The sequence below is a fragment of the Chiroxiphia lanceolata genome, chromosome 4, assembly GCF_009829145.1.
Source record: "Chiroxiphia lanceolata isolate bChiLan1 chromosome 4, bChiLan1.pri, whole genome shotgun sequence".
NCBI lineage: Eukaryota > Metazoa > Chordata > Aves > Passeriformes > Pipridae > Chiroxiphia > Chiroxiphia lanceolata.
The window spans coordinates 25,529,765-25,552,363 of record NC_045640.1 but is presented as its reverse complement, the minus strand read 5'-3'; the positions used below and the strand labels follow the sequence as shown (position 1 = coordinate 25,552,363).

The window sequence follows — 22,599 nt, the reverse complement described above, 5'->3', positions numbered from 1 at the left end:
TGCAGCCTTTGGGACCCACAGCTTGCAGGAGCAACCTCGGCATTGCACAGATGCCACAATATGGCAGAATTTTATTGTCTGGTGGTAACATTTCTTTTTGTAACTGAGCTTGTGAGTGCCATACACCAGTCTTGGTTCAGGTGAGAACTCTACTCATGAACTCCATAATCCATGTTGCCTGGCAGTGTCTCAGTGAGCAGCAATTATATAGAAGTAATTGCTCTTTTGTGATTTTCCTTTGCAAATTTGCTCCCCTAAACTTACATTCTTAATTTCTTTTATATTTCTGTGGGTTTATTTCATTTTTTAACCTGGAAGAGTTAAGTTCAGGTTATGAGCATCTCTACCTATAAGCATTAACTGTGAAATTTTGTAACTGCTGGGGAAATCTTTCACAACCTGAACTGCCACTTTCCAGAAGCTTATGGTCCCAGGAGGTTTATTGCCTTGAGTGAGCATATAGAAGACTTGTAGAAAATTAATTATAAATACATGATTTTACCTCAGTTTTCAGTATTAATATATAGCCATCTCCACACAGGAGTCATGCTTTGGTACCCGAATTGCTGTCTTTGTAGGCAGCAATGAACGGTGGTTGTTTGGGAGACAGACTCGTGGAGCTTTTTGCATTTTATCTTGTTTCTGTTTGTACCATGAAACAAGAGGCGTAGGGTTTTATCCTTGACTCCAGTGCCAGGCTGCATGAGAGTAGATTGCCACACTGCTTAAGGTTTACTCATTGCCTTCCCCACCCTGTGAAACACAGCAGTTTTAGCACATAATTTCTGTATGTTATTTTCAGTTATGATGTCTCAATACTGCAAGGGCCTAATTCATATGAGAGTATGAACTTTAAAAGTAGAACTTTGACAATACAAAATGGAAGGTACACATGTGACACATACAATGGTAGATGTGGACAGAACTGATACAGTTTCATCAATAAATTTGTCCCAACTGTGGACAGGCATTCTCTTAATGACGGATAATTGGAACAGTCCTGAAAAGAACATGGGAGAAGTTACCAGCAGCTAATTTAAGTAGAGGATTGAGATTTAATCTTCAAAGTTACTCCCTCTAATTTATCAGTGTAGGCTGTGTTAAGATAGTGGCAGTCCACTCTGTGACTATTTGCTATCTGTCTCTTAAATATCTTGTTGTTTGTGTATAAAATCTGTATTTAAACAGAGAAAAAATAAAAAGCATAACAATAAAATGAATCTAATATCTGCAATTGTTGTAAGTTAATATTGGTAGTGGCAGCATTTGAGATTCCTTCCATTACTGTGTTTTAGGGGCCCACTGTTGTTTGACCCGTGTTTCTTCCGTGCTGTTAACATCTTGCTTCAACAAATCCAAGTTTTCTGTGAATTTTGCTGGGAATATGCTTTTAGCCCTGAAGGGCAATAACAAGACCATGTCTCTGATCAGGATGTTGATTGGCCTATTTTTATTACCTGTTCACAGAATATAAAGTATGTTGTGAAAGTACATTCATTTGCAGGTCCTGTATTAAACCTGTTTCTTTGCGTTACCCCTTAGGGTATCACCACTTCAAAAATCTGAAGTTGTAGAAATGGTTAAAAAACAAGTTAAGGTAGTAACTCTAGCGATTGGTGATGGAGCAAATGATGTTAGTATGATACAAACAGCACATGTTGGTGTTGGTATTAGTGGGAATGAAGGTCTACAGGCTGCTAATTCTTCAGACTACTCAATTGCTCAGGTAAGTCATTACATTGCAAAGTACTACAATAAAGTATTTTAATATCAAATTAATATTGGTGTATGCATGTTTTGATTGCATGTTCATTTTTCTCATTTTTTTTCAGTTCAAGTATTTGAAGAACTTGCTGTTGGTTCATGGAGCCTGGAATTATAACAGAGTAGCTAAATGCATCTTGTATTGTTTCTACAAAAATATTGTCCTTTATATTATCGAGGTAATTTTACAGTACATTAAATGTTACTTCTTGAAAGTAAGAACTTTAATATTTTGAGGTTTTGATTATTATATGTGGTTTTAAGGAAGCATTTTAACTGTCAATAAACCTACTAGTACTGAGTCTTTCTTTTTAGTAATAAAATGATTAATATTAATGATTTATTTTACTTTTAAAACCCCAATTGTCTTAAAAATGCATAATAAATATTCGTACTGAATGTTTGTGTTGCATAATATTGCTAGTTTATTAAAATTCTGTACCTGTAACATCATTACCATAATTAGGGGATACAGTGATGAGTCATCTTAAATATATCAAGATATGTATGTGCTTAAGATCCTTGAGCTCGTGTCAGTAACTGTCCAGTTCGCAATCTGAAGCCCTTGTTAAGGTCACTGTTAAACTTCAGGGCTGTTGCTGTTCAGAACAGTGCCCAGGGTTCTTACAGACATGTTTAGTTACGCTGGTGCAAACCTTTCACTTGCTGATGGGGTAAGGGTGCCTCCTTAGGCTCTAGTTCGTGAACAGGGATATTTTCCTGAAAGTAGCTGACCTATGCTTTTTCACTTGAGATTTTAAGGAGGCTGGAATTTTGTGAATAATACAGTAGCATGAGGGGACTGTGTTGTAATAAGTGTATGTTTATTGGTAGGTGTGGTTAAAACAACATGTATAGCTATAGTTTTCATTATCTTCATGACCACATGGCAACCTTAAAATTTTGAATGGATTTTTAAAATTATTTTTAAATTTCCTCCTTCCCCTCCCTTAATTTTCTTTCAACAGCTGCTTGCTTTCTAACAACCAAATATGTATCTAGTAATTATGTTTATAATTGATTCAAACTTTACATATCCAATGATACTTTGGGTTAAAAATGTGGGGGGAAAATTAATTTTTTACAAAGCTTGATCACAAAATAAGTTTTATAGGTCAGTCTTATGTATTTTTGTATTAGCAGGGTTAACAGATATTCTTCAAACTTTCATAGCTTTTTTTAATGTATTTTCAAATTAGTATCTTAAACTTGCAGAGTAAATGTTCAGTTTTACCGAAAGAAAATGCCTTATTTCTATTAGACCTGATGTAAATGTTATATTAATACTTCCAATTTTGATACTTATGTAAGTCACCTTACACTGTTGTAATATCTGAAAATACTTCAGTTGTCTTTTTATGTACAAGTGTTGTAGCCAAAAGAGTGCATTTTTCTTACCATACTTTTACATTTTCTATTTTTGTCTTTTTTCTCCTTATTGTGTTATTGATGCAAATAGATTTCAATCTAAGTGGCAGCAAGTTTGTAGCCTGTTGAGAAAAACATAAGTAGGAAGCTATAAAAAAAGCAAATTCACTAAAGATCCTTTTTTGCTTTAGAAGTGATGGCAGACTTTAGATCCTTTCTTTCAAAAGATGAATATCTACTTACATGGTCAGACTTCCAGAAGTACTGATTACCAGTAGCTCTAGAAATATTTAGAAAAAAAAGTATTAATGTATATTTTGTGCCTATAGAAAAATACAAAGCAGTCTTTAGAACACACTAACTTATTTTTCTTAGTTTTCTGTCATTGTCACCTGCAAACACATTGTAAATTTATAACTTAAATCAGATATAAGTATCCTGTTGTTTGTATTCTTTGAGAAAGAAAGTTAAATGCAAGGTACAGAGATCATAGTCTGAAAATACAAAAGGCTAGAACAGGTAGTGTCTGCCTCATGAGTGGATGGAAGGGCAAAGAGATAATTTTGATGTGAGTTATGACCCTTCTATAAATAAAGCATGCAAGCATTTTGCCATGTACACCTTCTCTGGAAGACAAGATGACTTCTACTTGAATTCCTGTATACCCAACGTTTGTCAGCTCATAAAACTTTCAGTGTTAATAGCTCATGTCAATACTGTGAGTGACTGGGCAGAAATTCATCATTGAATGTCTCCAGAAAGGACAACTGCCAGTCTTGAGTCTCTCTTTTCAGTTTTTTTGTACAGATCAGGCGTGGGAGCAGAGAGCTCAATGAGTATTTGTAAGCTGCTGCTTAATATGCAGAAATGCTACATCAGGAAAACGTCTGTGAGGCTTTTGTGGCCACGCCTCCTCTGTCTTGAAGTTTAGAAAATAGTACCATGAAAGGCATGTCTGGAAGTTGCTTTAAACAAGTTTCCTTTTATTAGCTGACAATAACTAAAAATACACAACTTTATTTCATAGATGCATATTATGTTTTTAAATGTTTCCTCATACTAATCAAGCTAGTGATGTAAAATATTCCATTTAATCTAAAATACAGCCTTTATTCTAGGCATTCATGAGCTGATATGAAATAAGTGTCATTGGTTTCTTTGTTCAGAAAATGGTAAAGGTCTGTAGTAATACCCAGACACAGTGATTAGTGCTTATTGACATTTAAACTCCTATTCATAACAAACTAAAAGTGGGATATAATAATTTTTTACTGCTCTGTGTCTTGATGCACTAGCTATTTAAATATGGGCCTCATCTTTTGTATGGACTAGTCCCAGTGACTTTAGAGGCTATATTCTGAAGTATCAGTATAAATTACAAGTGAAAACTCTGAATTTCTAAAAGGCCACTAATGTGCATTATTAAGCCTGTACAGAGCATCACACTCACCTAGGATAAGCCTATGCAGAGTCTAATACTTATTTTGAAGGGATTGTCATTATCTTATAATGATGGTTGGGATTGAGATTGATCTAGTCATTGAGAACTTCTTTGTGGATTGGTTTTGGTTTTATAATTACCATTACTGCATACCTCTTTTAAACTACTCATTTGAGAAGTTATGCAAATCACCCTTCAACATAAGCAGGACAAAATTTTCCTATTCCTACTTTTCATTCTGTCAATTAGTAATAACTAGTAATGACATAAAATAACTGGTTTGTAATAAATAAAAAAGTTTACATTTTTAAAAATAATGATAATTTTGAAGATCTGCATATGTCATTCATGTTCCATGTAGGGGAAAATTCAAATAAAAAAGTGAAATACCAAGACAAACAGAAGAAACAGATGCACGGAGTTCATATTTAAGGTTCAGTCAGAGATCTTTAAAGGTGGCTGTTAGTAGCAATTTAAGTGATACTATGTAAACACATTGATTATACTAAGTAATTAGATCTGTAATGGCTTCTTTTTCTTCCACAAACTTTGATTGATGGGAGGGGTTTATTTCTTTTCTCCCAAGCTCTTTTCATCTCACTGCTGAGTTTACTCACTTTCTGCTGCTTATGTCCATAACTGGAATTCATCATTTGGTTCCTGATTTCCTTTGCCTGGCATATCAGAATGCTCGTGATCATACTGAGACCCATATCATGCATAACCCCAAATACGAGCAGGCTGTCTGTGTATACTCACACTGCTCCTGAGTTGCAGAGTTCAGGTGCTGTTGTTCGATATGTCATGGGTTACTTAATGTATGCAAACTGCACCGAGTTCAGTTTGAAACACAAACAGCAGAAGGTGATTGTGCTCATGCCCACGTTTTTGCATCATATGGTTTGAAAACTTAGAAATACAAGGATTTACCTTAAGGGCCATTTCATTTTAGGTGAGTTGGGAACCTAAATCTTTCCTTTTTGATGGAAATTTTATAGCCGCTGAACTATAGAATGGTCTGAATTTTCACTACTCGTTCACTTATGTGGTCTAAAATACTTTTTAAGAACACCCATCACCTGCCTTTCTGCACAGGGGTGCTAGATTAGTAATTTAGGTTATTAGCATAGGACCTATACCTTAAGAGAGAAGTGTTTGAATCTGCTCCTACATTATCATGTTCAACATCCTAAAAACTTATTTTGCAGGTACAGTTGAACAAATAGCAATTTTGGCTGGATTTTACCTCTGATTTTTAGTGTTAATAGTTGTTGATTTTAGGGAGTTTTCCATCTCAAAGTAGTCATAAACATGTTCAGACATTCCACCACATGAATAAAAAAAGAATCTGAGTTTGGTCATAGAGTCCAGTCACCTGGAGGCCAGCCTAAGTACATATTGATAAACATATATATTGATTGTAGCAACCCATGCTTCCATAATAAAGTAAAGTGAAATGTGAACTGTAGGAAAGCAGCATTTAAAAATTCACTTGAAAAATGTGAGTCTTAAATTGAGTAGAGTGCCGTTTAGATGATTTTAACTTTTGTCACCTGAGAACTTATGTTTGTCCTAGACAATATAGTTTCAGTGTAACTTGTTAATAAAGATTCATCAGACATGCTGCTTCTCCACTTTGTCACTGAACTAATATAAGCATGAAGAAGTAGGAGAAAGCAGATATGCTATGTGCTATGCTGAAAAACATTAGAAAATATATTATTGTACCTTTCAAATGAAATTTGATTACTTTCAACCTTTTAGCAAAAAGGGATAAAAATTGTGCAGTAAAAGAAATACCTGACTGCCTCTCTAAAGTACCCTGTAGTTGACTTAGTGCTTGTTAACTAAATAGTTGTACTTGATTTAGTGCTCTGGTAAAGTCTGATCCTCTCATGACTAAAGAATATTGGTACAGTTTTTGGTTCCAAAGAGCAGCTTGCTCTATGACTTCTATTAGTTAAGAATTTTAAGTTAACAATGAGAAAAAGATGACTACTAATCTGTAGGCTCCCCCTCCATAACCTCATATTTCTCAGAATTTTAATTTCATTAAGAGTTAAGTCAGCTTAAATCACTCAAATACTTAAAGAACCTGACATTTCTTCTGAATGTCCCTCCTTTGAATGAACCTCCTTTGTTTTCATATTTACATGGAATTGGTCACATGTCTGACTAGATTGCCTATTATCTGTTCTTGATTGCAATTTGGTTTTATTATTGATTTTTTTTATATGGATTTAAGCCAAAACATTTTCAACTGTGTTGTAAATGTGTTCTAAAGATATTCATTTTTGCAAAGCTGAGGAAAAATCTGTTTATCATACCTTGCAAGACATTTGAGTAATACACGGTTCTAATCTTTTTCAGATCTGGTTTGCATTTGTCAATGGCTTTTCTGGACAAATTCTTTTTGAAAGATGGTGTATAGGTCTTTACAATGTGGTAAGATGATTTGTGTGGTTTTTGTTATTTTTAACCATGAAAGTTTCTTGACTAAGCAATCTTTAAGTAACTCCTTGCCTCTGAAGTTTTGCAATTTTACTTTTTTTAATCCATCTACTAGATGTTTACAGCAATGCCTCCACTAACTCTTGGAATATTTGAGAGATCCTGCCGAAAGGAAAATATGCTGAAATATCCAGAGTTATACAAGACTTCCCAAAATGCACTGGACTTTAATACTAAGGTAGATTTTTTAAAAAATCAAATTACGATAAAGCAAAAATGCATAGGAATTCAATATATTTATCCTTTTTGTTCTATGCTGCTCATAATTAAAAATGGAGGGGATTTTTAATACTACTATTTTCACATCTCCACTTGTCTGTGAATGGTGCAAATCATTTTCAGCAAGTATGGAAATGGACAACAAGCACTTTACTTTTTTCAGCCCCGATATTTTTTTCTCTGCTGGTAATAAAGCTGTCTTCTGTAGGCAGAAGTGATTAGACCTCACTGTCGCTTGGCTGTATGTATTTGTACTGTTATATGGAAATGGATTACTGAAGCCTGTGGAGAAGTGTTGCTGAGGACAATAAGAACTGTCATTAGATTTGTAGAGGGAGGGACGTGGTACTATTCTTTGTCAATTTGGAGTTGTGATTTTATGGTTTAATTTTGAGTTTTGGGAAAAAAATACTGGGAGTAAGAATGTGTCAGGGTGGATTAAAAGGAATCAGACTATTTTTGGTGGGAAATGGATGACATTCATCTTAGAGAGACTAGGACAAGAAGTAGTAAAAGAATGTAGGAATCTTTAATAACATAAAATATACAATATTTCCACAGCATTGTCCATAAATAATCTCATAAACTAAATTAAACTTGCTCCTGAATCTGTGTTTTCATGAGTATTTGATGTTTGTGAGAGCTCTTTCTGATTTTATTTTTTGTAAATATGATTATGGCATTTCAAGTAATGTCATTTTATGTTGAACTTGGGGACATTTTCAATATGTCATTGAATTAACAATGTCTAGATGTGATGATCTGTAGTAGATGTGCAGAGCTGATACAGCATGCTTAGCTCGCTTAGCTCATATCTATGCCACTTGTGCTGTATAACTGGAGTTACCCCAATATGTATAGAATTATTTGTCTAAACTATCTTTGTTCACTGAAGCAGATGAGATTCCTTTCCTTCTTCCTCACTGCATCCCTTTACCTGCAAACACAAACTTGAAAGTTGTCAGGAGACTAGGGAACATAGTCTCTGGCGTCACTGTGAATGCTTTACGAATATGACACTTTTCATGGTCCCATTAATACAGACACTTCTGTGTTGTGATAGTTTTAATAAATAGTGTTAGTCATGAGTTAGAACTTGGATTTTTCTGTTTTAAGATAAGTCTTTAATATTTCTGTTATTACAGATATGTAGTGTTGACTTCATTGGAAATTCTGTGGCTGTTCCCATACAACACTTGCTTTGAGTAAACGTCTACAAACTTGCCAGCTACAAAATTCCCACCTATATAAGTTGAATAGTTGGTGTTAAAGATTTTACTGCCTTGAATGTTGATGCAGATATTTGTTATGGTAAAAGGGATCAAAGGTTATGAGGTCATGACAGAGGTTAAAGGATTAGCATGTGACAAAAAGAAGTGGTCAGGATAATGGAAAAGTAGAACTAATTTTTCTTGCACCCACCTGTGCTTTCTGTCAAATAAAAACTTCTGGCAATGACATAGCAAGGAGGAGAGACAAAGGTTAATGAGTAGCACAAGTTAAATTTGCAAAGTATTGCAGTGTCAATTGGATCATGCAACCTGGTGTAGTTGTATAATCAATCTAACAAAAGACTTTGAGAGGTTGTGGAAAATGTGAGACAGGCAACTTAATTTCAATGGTTTGAACACCTTAACGCTCAAAATACACATCAGCTAGTTACAATAACGGCCATAGTAGTCAAAAGTGTTATTAGTGGAAAAAACATTATTGCTATACTGAAGGAAATGAGTTACATATTATTTATTAAGTTATTTTATGTCACTATACAATGTATTATGGAAAGCATCAATAGACTGTTTATCCTTAACCTTAATACAGTTCTTTGCAGAAGGCATCTTTTACAAATTAAAATCAATTTGAAAGTAAAATTTTGATTATTTAGCAAATACATTAAAGCAATTTTAATATGATAAAATTAAGCATGTAAGGAGATATTTAAGGAAGATACTTTTATCTGTCCTTTTTTAATTCTTTTGTATGTGAGGATATGTAGGAAGGCATATGTAAAACAGGTTTTGGTTTTTGTGCCATCTAAATTTATTCTTACGCAAAATGCAAATTAAAAAACTACAGTCCTTTTTAATTCCCTGCATAGAATGTAGCAATTGTTCCAGATGTCTGGTTTAGTTTCATTTTTCTGAATATATTCCCATATGTTTATATTTTAATTTCCCTTCTGATTTGAAATTAAAAGGAGGAGATAATACACACTTTTTTCAAAGCATAAAAATAAACAAATGACCCATGAAGAGCTAAGAGGCAGAAGGTGCCTGTCAGTTATATTACTTCACAGTGGTGGCCTGACAGAAACACATTTTGTGAATCTAACACACAGCTAAAAAGAAAGGTCAGGGTTCACAGAGCTAGTTTATTGCAAATGGTTCTCATGGATTTTCTGTTTTCTCTTTCTTAGGTTTTCTGGGTTCATTGTTTAAATGGCCTCTTCCACTCATTCATTCTGTTTTGGTTTCCACTAAAAGCCCTCCAGCATGGTAAGTATTATGAAAAATAAAAATATAAATGTTGAAAAATACAAAATATCTAAATATTATCTTTTTTATAAGGGAAGCTTTATAAATACTAACAGTTTAGTGTGGATAAATTTAAAGATACCATTTCTTGAACTAGACCAGATGTGTATTTCAAATGTTTTATTTAAAGTCTGTATATAAGTAGGAGTGTATATTATGTGTATATACATTTAGCTAAGTAGGGTTAATGTGAACTTAAACAAGATTGAGTAAAAGAGGTTGCTATTTAATCATGCTAATTTTTATATAGGCTACCATGTTACACACCTATGAGATCCTAAATCTCCACTGTCCCTTGTATTGTCTCTTACATTTTGTCAGCTTTTAGTGTTGTTGTGTATACTTTTTCTCCTGTTACTTCAAGGGCATATTAATCTGCTAGTTTATATTTCCGTGAGTAGTACTGTGGCAGAGGAACGGTGACACGTCATCTGCTCATTCCTATCCATCTTCTAGTTCAACTGTTGTATATGCTCCTGAGCTGCCAAAGGAAATGGGGTTGTTGAGAGGAAAGTGGTGTTAATTAAAAGAAAATTGAAAGCACTGCTTTCAGCATGTGGGAATGTTTTGGGCTGGGGGAGCTCTCATAGGGGTGCAGTTTTGTTTTGCTTACAATTTGTGGGGAGAAAAAACCTGTGTACCTTGCAGCTTTTCTGAAAATTAGTCTGCTTGGTTTCAGTGATATAACCATGCAGTCTGCCATGGCGTAGAGGGCAGAAATGTTCTCATGGACGTTTTGGAACTGTTGAGACTAGACAGTGAGACTGTCACAGCTTTTTGTGCCTGAAAAGGCTAAGGGAAAAACTTCTTGCAGAGTATTTTACACTCAGGAGACTCCTAGTGGGTAAAGGGAGGTATGTGGTGGCTTGTTTTCTCTGAAAGGCCACTCATATCACAGTGGGGTTTAGACAGCCCAGGAGGAATGAGGTTCCAGAATGTCAGTGCATACTCTAAAACCATAATCTCAAATCGAAACCAAAATCCCTGTTCAAAGCTGTAGCCAATCCATGCAAGAGATTTATGCATTACATGATGGAGAAGTGTTTAATGAGTATATATAGTGATGCAGAATAGAGTTCATGTTTGAAAGTCAAAGCTGAGATTCTTGCACGAGCACTTGTGAGAGCAGTGTAGCACAGGCCTTCTTGGCCCACAAACCCTGGGCTGAACTTACCTGCTGGCAAGGGGCCTCTTCAAGTCTGAACAAATTGCCTTCTGCCTTCCCCTTTCATTCCTAGAGAAATTAAAGGTGAGTAAGGGAGCAGAATTGGGACCTGGGGAATTGTGTACGTGGTGAGGTGGTATAATCAGTACCTGGCTTGAGTCCAGCTGGTGCACGGAGTTTTGTATGAAGGGGATGTGAGTGCAGGATGAACTGCTGTTAATTTAATCTGATGTCTGTGTGTGTAAAGAGGAAAGGGAAATAGTGCTATTAGTTTCTTAGGGAGGAGCTGATGAGTACCAGAGACAGGAACTCCTGAGAACAGGTCTCAGTTTCCACCTTCTCTTAGCAAAGAAGAGGTGCAGGAAGATCCTGAAACATGAAAGAAGGAATGGGAAGAATGAGGGATAGCTCAGATTTCTGCATAGAAGTGCTGAGTCCCAGCACTCTGGCTAATGGGCATAAACTTAGCTGCCTGCCTGTTCTTCTGTCTTATCCTCATTATGCTCTTTACTGCTAGGTATATATTGTTAAGCAGTGGAGTGGATGTTTGAGCAGGTATTTATTAGAATGTTGAAAATCAAATCTTGAAGATCATTAAAATCTTCTGGGTCCATTCTCTTGATCAAATTTTCCAGTTTAGTCTTTAGTCTTGCTTGTCCATCTGTTTCTTATCTGTAATGTGAAGATTTCAAACTGCATGTGTAATAGAGTCTATCAAGAAATGCATTCTCAAAGAATAAGTATGGATTTATAGAGTTGTTTGTCAGAATTTGCTCCATGGTACCTAACCATTGTACAGTACACAAAACTTACACTCCATGTATTGTCATGTGGATATGAAAAGCCTTGCAAGATATACAAGTCATAGATCTCTAATGTTCAGCACAATTAAAGGTAAAATATGCTGCTAGTACAGGTATAGAAAGTAGTACCATCTCTTTTGTACCAAAAATAATACATATAGTGCTGTTGTGGATGTTTAAATGTTTTTATTTTTATCGCTTTCCTTCTCCAGGTACCGTGTTTGGCAATGGTAAAACTTCAGATTACCTGCTCCTGGGGAACACTGTGTACACTGTAAGTGTATATTGGTGCTGGTTTTAACTCTTTAAAAGATGTGGGGTTATTATTATTATAATTATCTTCATAGAAAACTTGATTTAGTGTAGTGCCTTAAGAAGTCCCTTAAGAGTAAGAAATGGCTCTTGAATGACTCTTTGAGAAGCTTTGAAATGCATTTGGCATTCTAATCCCAGTTTTTTAAATGAAGCAGTTTAATAAAGATGCAGAAGATACATCTGTCCTTTACTGGAAACTTTCTTTTTTTTTTAAATTATGAGAATTATGATTCTCTAATTAGCATGCTTAGTAATTTAAAGTAAGTTTCTGTGTTGGAGAAATCTCAGGTTATTGGCTATCAAACTGATTTATGGACTTGTGAAGATACAATTCTGTTCTCTCCCTCTTAATTTATGATAGGGCCTTAAAAGAGGCATAGAGCCACACAGAACAAGGTTTGTGGGATGCTTTTCAGAGGCAATCAAACTGCCAGAATTATACCTGGCCCATACCTGACAGTAATCTTCTGATACTCTCATAGATACTAGTCATTATTGTTGGGGTTTTTTTTCCTCTTACTCTTTTATCTCCTAGGATAAATTAATAAAGTTAAATATCTGGTTTTTACTTACTAGATACAAGTGTTACCCAAGAGATGAGGGTTTTCCAAGATCTCTCTTAGGAGCAAAATTAGACTCAGGCTTACTCTCTGTTCTTCAGTGTTAAAAGTTTAATTAATTTTTCAAGTTCCTGCTGTTGGCAAGTACAAAATAGAAATTAATTCTTCCATCAGAATAAGTGAGCTGTAATATAAATTCACATCAATATCAATTTCCTTAGGGAATAGGGAAACATCATACCTGAAATAAAAGTATTCTAGACACATCATAGTCCTTTGAGAATGTTGCCACTGTTGACATCTGCTATGTTTCTTTTGCCAGTCAGTACATGGCCTTCAAAGTGGTTCTTTCAGGCACATAGAAAAATTGTTCACACATTCTCTTAAAAGTTTATTTGCTCTACAGTTCCCTTTCCATGTTCCAAAAGGCAAGCACAGCTTGTTTTGTCAGCAGTAGTTGCATATGATCATGCTATTAATCATATGATGCAGTGGTTCCCATTAGGGGTGGATGGAATATCCTGGGTGTTTTCTATGCAAGTCTTAATTTTATTAAGATGTAAGGTCACAGTCATTGTCATAGCTCAGTCCTGACAGGAGTAGTTCAACTGGCACAGGTCTATTTGTATTATGATCTCGTAACACCAGGCAGTGTTTACAACACAGTCGTCTATCTGAATGTCACTGCTTTCCTTGACATTGATAAATACTTGATAAAAGTATTTACCAGAACTACCTGTTGTTTTAAGTGAAACAAGTTCTTCTTGGGGAGAGTTCACTGCTTTGGATTCTTGCCCTATCTACAAATGAACAGCTGTTTACTGTTATTAGAAGTTGCAACTTTGCACGGTTCAGCAGAAGTTTAGTTTGTGAATTGTATGTATGTATACATGAGTAACATAACTTCACCTGCCCTATCACCTATACTAAGTTTCTGGGAGCATCTCCTTTTCTTTAATTGCTTTGCTTTACAAGTATCCCTTGTATTAGCCATCATTTTGTAGAGTTATCCCTGTACACTTGTTAAACCCAATTAGTCAACATATGGCTGCAGTCACAGCTGTAGCTCATTCCTGAATCCATCTCAGAACTACATCTTACCCAGGCACTCTGCTTTGGGCTTTTTTCCAAAACTAAGCTTGGCTCCAGGATAAAACAAGTTGCATTTGCTGTCCTAAGAGTTTACTGAGATCCTGTGGAACTGAGTGTTCAAAAACTATTGCTGTGAAGGTTGTCACCCATCAGTTAATGGATGTCTTGAAATCTTAAAATACTGCAGCACATGTGAGTATCATCTGTGACATCAGCTGATTCGCAAACACCAAAGACTGCCCTTTCAGATTTGTAGCAACATTTTCCAGTGCCTTCAGAAATTACTTAATTCCTGATATTTTCAATATGGATTACTGCTTGTCAAGCTGAATCCATAATCACTAAAACAGAAGTCACAATGCAGTTAATCTTTCACCTTCTGCAACTGTGTGTCAACTAGGAGAGCTGAAACTTCACCATCTTGAGAGGTTAACTTCTTGCTACTAACCTACAGAGTGGCCACGAATTTCCCAAGAAAACTCTACTTTTCTTCACTTCAGATTAAAAGTCTGGGGATCAATGAAGTTGTAATGGATGTATTCCTGCTCTTGCACAGGAATTCAAGAAGGTCTGAAGCATACATGAAGTGTGAAGTGCAGTGACAGTTGTCAGTCAGGCATTGTCTTGAAATATCAAAATCATAAGGCTAAGGTACTTCTCATTGTTCATGCTGCTTTTCATGTATGAAGGTTTAAGAAGTCTACATCCATCAGTTCTGCAAAAATTAGTAAGAAAGGGATTCAGAAATTAAAACAGTTTTGTTTCTTTTGATCCAGAAAGTCGGCAATGTGCACTCATTCATATCATGTCCTGGAATTATTTCATCAAACATAAATTTCAAATATGAAAATTTTTGTACCACCATTTTTGAGAGGTTTTTTTTGAAAAAACTCCATCTTTATACAGAATACCCATTTGATTTCTTGTTTCCTGGGTAGGATTCACTGAGCTATTGTTAGTTTGGATCAAGGCAGGAGGAAGCAATAAAACCCATGTTCTTGAGGGAGTCGCTGTGCATAGTTAGTGATTTTGTATGGGATATCAGTTAAGATCTTAAGATCCCTTCAGAGATCAGTCAAAGAGTACATATTCACACAGTGTGTACTTCTTTTTATAGAGACCTGCAGTGTTTGTTTCATGTATACATTTTGTCTATGCAGTGGGAATTCTTGATCTCATCCTAAAGAAGGATGTTTTCTTTTCTTACAGCTGACTCAAGTACCAAGCAAGTGTACCAGATGAGTTTGTTTGGGATTTTTTTTTCTATAATTCATTTGTTTTCACTCATCCTCATACAGCACCAGAACTTGATAGACTAAGCCAATTATAACACTCGCCCTTAATTTTCTTCTAATCAGATTTCGTACGTGTTCTAGGTAATGGAATTGTGGTGCTGTGAATTTTTTTTTTTGTCCTTAATAACACAGCAGTAGTTGAAATATTTTCAGAAATAAAAGAACAAACTTACAGGGCAGAGTATTCTGGCAGATTTTGTATCCTTCTGTACACAAGACATAGTGAAAGGTTTGTCATACATATTTAACTAGTTATTTTCAGCTTCTGATTGAAGTACATTTCTTCTGGATTTCTGAGGCTGCTTGAAGTTCAACCACAAACCCGCTGACATCAGTGCTGCCAACCCAGCCAACAGACTAGATTTTAAACTATAGCTGTTATATTTGAAGCTCTGTCTTTGTGACTTGGTTTTTCAGCCACATGTTCTTCAGACTGCAGATGAAGCCAAACTTGTGATACACATTCACAAGTGAGTTACGAAATGTAGTAACTATTTCTTGGCTAAACAGAAAACTTATCGGAGTGAATTTCAAAAAAAGTAGATAAACAATTTTCCTGGATCAGCTAGTCTTTGCTATGGGATTATAAACTGTTTACTACTGCTCATCTGTAAATTAAAATGGATAACATGATGTTTTCAGAGACTGTTCCATAAAAAGTGTAAAGAAAAGAGTAAAGATGGGAGGGAATAATGAAAATTACATAACAGACCTATTCAACATGTTATTTGTATGCAGAACACAGATACTGGGGTGTATCTTTAAATCTTCTAGTGGCAATTTACTTTTTCTTCTGTTTTCCTGGCAGTTTAACCAAACAAATAAATTCTGTATGTTAAGATTCCCATGTTACTTAAGAATATTCTCTCTATCTTTCTCTCTTTAAGTTTGTGGTTCTGACTGTGTGTTTGAAAGCTGGATTAGAGACTTCATATTGGACTTTGGTAAGCAAATGTCTTTACCATATTCTCAAATATTTTGTAAAATGTGATGGATGAATAATTGTACTGTTTGCTTCATATTGATTACATTATGCTCTTTAGCAGTTTGTCAGTCCTCCCCAAAGTAGCAAACTAAACTGTGGTTCCTGTATGGAAGGACAGAATATCCACATACAAAAAATGATGCTTCATATTGAAAATGAGGACGTTGGGATAAAGCTTAATGTAATTCTTAAACTAGAAAAATCAAAGTACTCTGAACTTATTGTAACTGAATTAAAATTGGCTTAAAATACAGTAATATTGCTACTGATAGTATCATTTTCCTTTAAGAAATAGCTAACTGAAGTAGTAGAGTTAAATTAATAAAAGGCATGGAAATTTCATCCAATGTATCAAAATCATATTGCAAATACTAAGTAGCAAAGATGATATTTTGTGTTACAATGTATCTATGATGATTGTTCTTGTTTGTTTGTTTGTTTTTTAACAGTTCAGCCATATAGCTATCTGGGGAAGCATAGCACTTTGGGTAGTGTTTTTTGGAATCTACTCTTCTTTGTGGCCAGTCATTCCTATGGCACCTGATATGTCAGGAGAGGTAAAAGCATATTTTAACTAATATCTAAATGTGTGAAAAAATTATTGTTTTAGTCTTTAGTACTGGCCTAATGTTTTCTGTATCCTTCTGCTAACTAGAGATGCATATGTCATTCCACCTTTTATACCCTTCAGTATGGTAGCCAAGTTTATTTAAAATATAATGGATTTTTGCTCTTGTGAAAATGGAGCTCACCTAACAAGCTGTGAGTATGTGGTTTAATGAGGAAAAATAGACAGGTAAGCTCCTTTGCAGTTCTTGGGTAAGCTTTAATTTTCTAAAGAAAAGTCTTACCAAATCCAGAACACAGAATTACAGTGCTTATTTGTCTGAAGCATTTTTTTTAATAATGAGGTGGCACAAGCAGTTCCCTGGTAAAGGTTGTTTTTTCATCTTCAATTTTAAAAATTTGCCAAGTATTTCAAACTGGAAAATGCCTCAAAAAATTTGAGGTACCATAACATTGCATGAGCTGCTTGTCATGCACACATTTGCTCTTCTATTGATGAGCTGCTTGGAATGCAATATTGTACTGTATCTTTAACCTTTTGACAGTAATTACTGTTTTCTCTTTGATTTATTATCCCTTTTGTTTAAACCTTCTCTGAATATTGCAGATTGGACTGAATCCATAAAAGGTGCTTATTTGCTGCTGTACTGATCTAATTGGAACTGCAGTCCCAAATTCTTAATACCATTCAGTTCCAGAAACATCTGAAGTTTAATATTACACGTCTGCTTCTGGGCATGACCAATACTCCCTGAGCTGAGATGTTTAGTGTGCATTCTCAGTGTGCATTCTCAGAAACTGAGAATAACTGCTTGTTTCAGAAAGATATTCTTCTAATTGCCCTCAAAGCATATCAACTAAATCAAGCCTTACACCAGTAAAAGAGTGAGTGCCTTTAACTCCCCCACCACTGTGATATAATTCAGCAATTTAAAAATTCATGCAGGATGTGGGAAATGTAGGTGTATCTCTCCCTTAATTGAAGGTAATTAAGACCCACAAATCCATCCTCCTGTATAAGCAATTACGGGGAAAAGTAGTATGTAGGCATTTCTGTAACTACTACATTTTAATGGAAAGCACTTAAGTACTTGGATACCTAAGAAAAATAATTTTAAATTATACAATTTCTTTTTGTTTTTCCTCATCTATTATAATCTCTTACCTATTTATATATGTAGATTTTGTACATTACCACATCACCTCCCCTACTCAAAATCGATTCTGTACATTATTCTAAATTAAAGTGATTGAAGGTATCATACTTCAGCATTTCATATACACTGTATTTTGTAGAAATAACAGAATGGGTTTGGAATTTGGTTGGTTTAGAGATTTTGTAAAAACTTTATGATGTTTTAAGACAGCAGAACTTCCATGGTGATAAGCACACCACACTTACTCTGTTTTACAACAGGGCAGAAGGGCATGTTGTACTTGGTATGGCTACTTCACTGTTGAAATAACAATACTTTACTAATTACATGTTCAAACTACAACGTTATTGTGAGAAAAAATGTTTTTGAAGGGACTGTAATTCCTATGAACTTGGGAAAACAGTTCTTCATAAAGAGATGTGGCTGTCAACAAAAGTAATACTCTTGGGGTTTGAGTTCAACATTGTGCGAAAGGTAGTCTGACTTATGAACCTAAAATCATTTTTTGTTGTGATAAAACTTTATCTATACTTGAAATGGGTAGTCTTATTTTTTAGTGTGTTTGCTTATGCATGTATGTGTATATAGTGGCTTTCGATGTGTGTACATGTATGAAGTTGTTTGAAGGGGAGTGTTGTTGGCTGAGGTGGGTTTTGTTTTCTTTCTAAGAATATAGTTAGATGTCTGTAACATCAGAAAAAGGTCTCATAAACATATCATAGAAGCTTATGTTAAAAGTTCTGGTCTAGCTTTTTTTGCTGCACTCTGTGTGGCTAAAAGTCCTGTTGATGCATACTGCAGCACAGATTGGAAGCAGGATTTTTGTATGCTCTCCTGGAACCCCCCTTACTGACTGGGTGGCCTCTGACAGGGCAGAATTTATTGAGTTTCTCTGAAGCAAGTCCAGGCCTTCTGTAAATATTCAAACTAAAAGATTCACAAATTTATCTGTGGAAAAGTTTGTGGTGTGACAGAAACAAATCCATATAGGCAAGTGTGCATGTACTGCTTGTCTAATTTCTTCAAATGTGTGAATCAGACTTGAAAAATTCATCCAAGTACATTTGGCAAAAGTTAAATGAGTGTGTCAAAAGTTGACCTCTACTTCTTAGCTTTTAGTCCATTTTGTCTTGGTCTGATCTGATAAATTAAGCTGAAGGGGATCTTCAAGGGGTTTTTTTCCCCAGATGTGTTCTTTAAAAATGCCCCCTTTTAATAAACTTCAGATTTATAAGGAGAGATAGATAGAGATATATATGAATATAGTTATATAACTGTAGAAAGTCCTTAGAAAGTTTAAATGTATTCCCTTTCAGCTTCTTTGAGCTGGTAACAACAATTCCATCTTAGGAGGTTTATAGTCTTTCCAATCAGTGTTCTTGGCATAATACTCATCTAACCATTCAGTCCCAGATAGATGATATGTCTCCTATAAACATCTTTTTCATGGCTTCTTTGAGATAGAAAAAACCTCATTAAACACTCTTATAAGAATTCAGTCTAAATTCTTCATATTAATGTCATGAAAATAGTAAGATTCTTGCTGCTTATTCCCAGTTCAGTTCCAAGAAAGTGAAATTTTAATGCTATTGAAAGGAAGAGAAAAAAGCATATGGAGGTGATGGAAAACTCATTCACTGGATGCAGAGGAAAGTTTTCATCTAAATATTTTTAAACCCTTTCTTTTTTTAGCCATTCCTATAAAATACTAACTCAGCTCTGATAAATGTGTTTAAATGGACCAACACTACAAGGTAATGTCCCAAGAAAAAAATAGAGTTGTAATAGAAGAAAAGTCAGTTTATGCTGCAAAAACACTGTTATGTTTGAGCACTGAAGTTGGCAGCCCAGAGTTAAAGCATGGTTTGGGTTCATCTTTTAATATCAAAGCATCACCCAATCAGACACATATTTTTGCAAGTTTTTCTGACTTTTTACACTTATTTTGTTTTCATCATTTTGTGCATCATTCCAGTTGTACAAAAGGTCATTAAAGTTGGCTTTTACGCTGTATGTTAGTAGTACCAAAGGAAAGATTGTAGAATGATGTGCTCTAAAACAAAAGACAGTGAAATGAAAAATTATGATAGTGCCAGCATTTTTTTCCATTGTCTAGGCCACTGCCCCCCTTTCCCTGCCATGTTCCTAATAGTATAAGAAAATGTATTTTTCTTTCTCTCTCTTTTGCTCTGAATTTTCCCAAAACAAAAACAAAAAAGGACCCCCTTGATCCAAAATGCTCTGTTGATCTGGACTGCTAAGGCATCAAGACCTTTGTCTTCTGGTCATTCAAGATTGCTAGTCCCACACTGGACCAAGTCATCCAACTGTACAGTACTATTTCTCACAGTGTGGGAACTAGATGGTTCTCCATAGTACAGTAATCCTAAAACCTATAAACAGTGGAAACTAGGTTGCCAAATAGGTAGTGCATCAGGAGAGTTGAAAGTTGGCTTCTGACTCATATGAGTGAGGTATCCTGGCACAAGTGTTTTCTCCTGATACAAATAACTGGTAGTTCTATAGCTGATTATCTGTTAGAGATTGATAATCTGGGTTATAGCAGCTGAAACATGTTTCTCTTTTAAAATTCTGAAACCAATTACATCTTGTCAACCTTAAAGCAGTTTCTATTCCAGTTGTGGGGGTTTTTTTCTTTAAAAAAGAGAGTTGTCCCAGGTGAAGAAAACTTCATTCATTTTCCCTGATTGATGATGTTCAGATGAAAACTGTCAGTTCACCATTGTCTTTCAGCAGACAAGTCTAGAAGGAAAAATGGATGAAAACTATGAGAGAAGCAACAGCTTTATGAAGCAGAAGAAAATGGAAAAATAGGCTGTAAAATTGAAGAAGGTTATGTGATAAAAAGGGGTGATAACCTAAGTAATTATGTAGTATCTGTGGCTAGATCAAGTGCTGTAGCAGATCAACTTCGAGTCTTTTAGTAGTCTGAAATAAGACCTAAATATTTTATCATTAATTAAGCTGAACTGATTATTTACTTTCATGTTATTTTGTTTGAACTTTAGACTCATGTATTTAAAAATTACTCTTTTAGAGTGTATTTGAAGAATTAAGGACTATAATCTTCTAGTCTTAGATCCTAGAAGACTAGGAATTCAAGTTTTATCTACTTATAGTAAAGTGTTAAAATACCTTTTCTACAAGGAGAATTTTGGTAGTAGTAGCAAAACATTATTTCTGTTGGGAGGAACAGGGATGCACAGTGTATGAGAAAGAAATACAGAAAATATTTCAAAAGTTTTCATTGACTTTATAATAACTTTTCAGCCTCTGTAACACAGTCTTTGTTACATTACAATCTGCATTACATCTGCAGTAATGTTTATTCACTCATTTGTTATCTGTCTAGTGTACTTGTACTGTGTAGTATGGAAGCATGTAACAACCATCTTTACAGGTTATTTTTTAATATTTTATCTCTAAAGATTGTGTTTTTAAATATAGATGCACAAGAAAGAAAGGGGGGGAAAAAAACAATATTCTTTGTAGATGTTTTGTGGCTAGATTTAACACCATATATTTTGACTCCTTAAATTAAAAAGATGCATTTAATTTCAAAAAATGACATTAACAAATAGATAATTGAAATATACTTTCAATATTTTTTAACAATTTATAGTATTTTCTCAGTTTTAACCAGATGTAGTTTGCATAAATTTTTAAAAGTAAGTGCCAAGTCTCCTCATATTTGATGAGTTATTTGCTTTGTAGGTGTAAATTTTTTCTTTGAAACTCTTCAATACACAGAAAACTGTTCTATGATGGTGAACAAAATGCATTTTTAATCTGTGATTCAGTGAATTATGAGAAGTTTCCTTCTGTCCATGTTTTGTCATGTTGTGCATTATGCATGCACAAATAAATGATGCTGTGATTAAATTGTTGTGTTTTTATATCTGCGTAGTCCTTTAGTCCTTTTGCAATAATTGTATGAACTAATTAAGTTTCTGTAACTTACATTATCTATTAAGAGCAGCATCCATTCATGTGTCAGTAGGCTGTAAAGCTGCTAGAATCTTACATTAATGCTTCTATTCTTGCAGTTAAAAGGGCTACTTTTAATGCCACTTAAAAAAAAGCAGACTGGTTTTTAAAATTATAAATGGTATGGTTATCTCTTTTCTTGAAAAAATATGGTTGTTGTCTGAGTTGAAAACATGTAATTGAGGAGAGGTGAAAAACAAACCAACTTGTTTCACACTAGGAAAGCCCCTTGTTACTGTTATGTGTTCTGAATTGTTAGGCTTCTTTTTATGCACCTATCTGATTAATAAGTTGTTTAGGATTATAATACTTACTTGAATAAGAAATATGACATTGAGATTAAAAGCAGAAGTTCAGTATCTGCAACTTTTTAATTTATTGTAGTACTGTAGATAATGCACTGTAAAGTTCTCCAGAGCACCACCTGTTTCTGCTCTGTCTGACCCAGGGGATCTATAAAACTACTGACGGAAATTGAAGTTAAGGAGCAAGCCTGTATTTTACAGAATTTTAGATCATTTGATTCAGGTTTGCAGAATCCTTGTGAAAAACAATAATATTCCTTGTTAGATTATTTACCTGCACCATGTAGGAAAGATGTATTAGAATATACTATATTAACAGTATTAGTTTCTTAAATACTGCTTCTCTCTATATTATACCAAGTATCCTGCTTATATGGAATTGTGCTTATTAAAATAATAGGTGTGCATCCTTTAATCCCTTTACTGCATTTTCTTTTACGCAAATATACCAAACAACTTCTTTAAAAATTTCGTTGTCCAGATACTTCAGTCTCTAATGAACAGGTCTTC

At 34.7% G+C, this 22,599-nt stretch overlaps 1 protein-coding gene across 4 annotated transcripts in view; it reads left to right on the top strand.

Annotated features, from left to right (window-relative positions):
• ATP8A1 (ATPase phospholipid transporting 8A1) overlaps positions 1-22,599 on the top strand; it is a 115,826-nt gene that overhangs the window by 73,791 nt on the left and 19,436 nt on the right. For all 4 annotated transcript variants that reach the window (XM_032685086.1, XM_032685088.1, XM_032685087.1 and 1 more), the window contains 8 exons: positions 1,543-1,726; positions 1,833-1,943; positions 6,944-7,018; positions 7,140-7,262; positions 9,720-9,798; positions 12,018-12,079; positions 15,955-16,011; positions 16,502-16,609. In XM_032685086.1, coding sequence (XP_032540977.1) covers positions 1,543-1,726; positions 1,833-1,943; positions 6,944-7,018; positions 7,140-7,262; positions 9,720-9,798; positions 12,018-12,079; positions 15,955-16,011; positions 16,502-16,609 — 799 coding nt within the window. The remainder of the gene's footprint in view (positions 1-1,542; positions 1,727-1,832; positions 1,944-6,943; positions 7,019-7,139; positions 7,263-9,719; positions 9,799-12,017; positions 12,080-15,954; positions 16,012-16,501; positions 16,610-22,599) is intronic.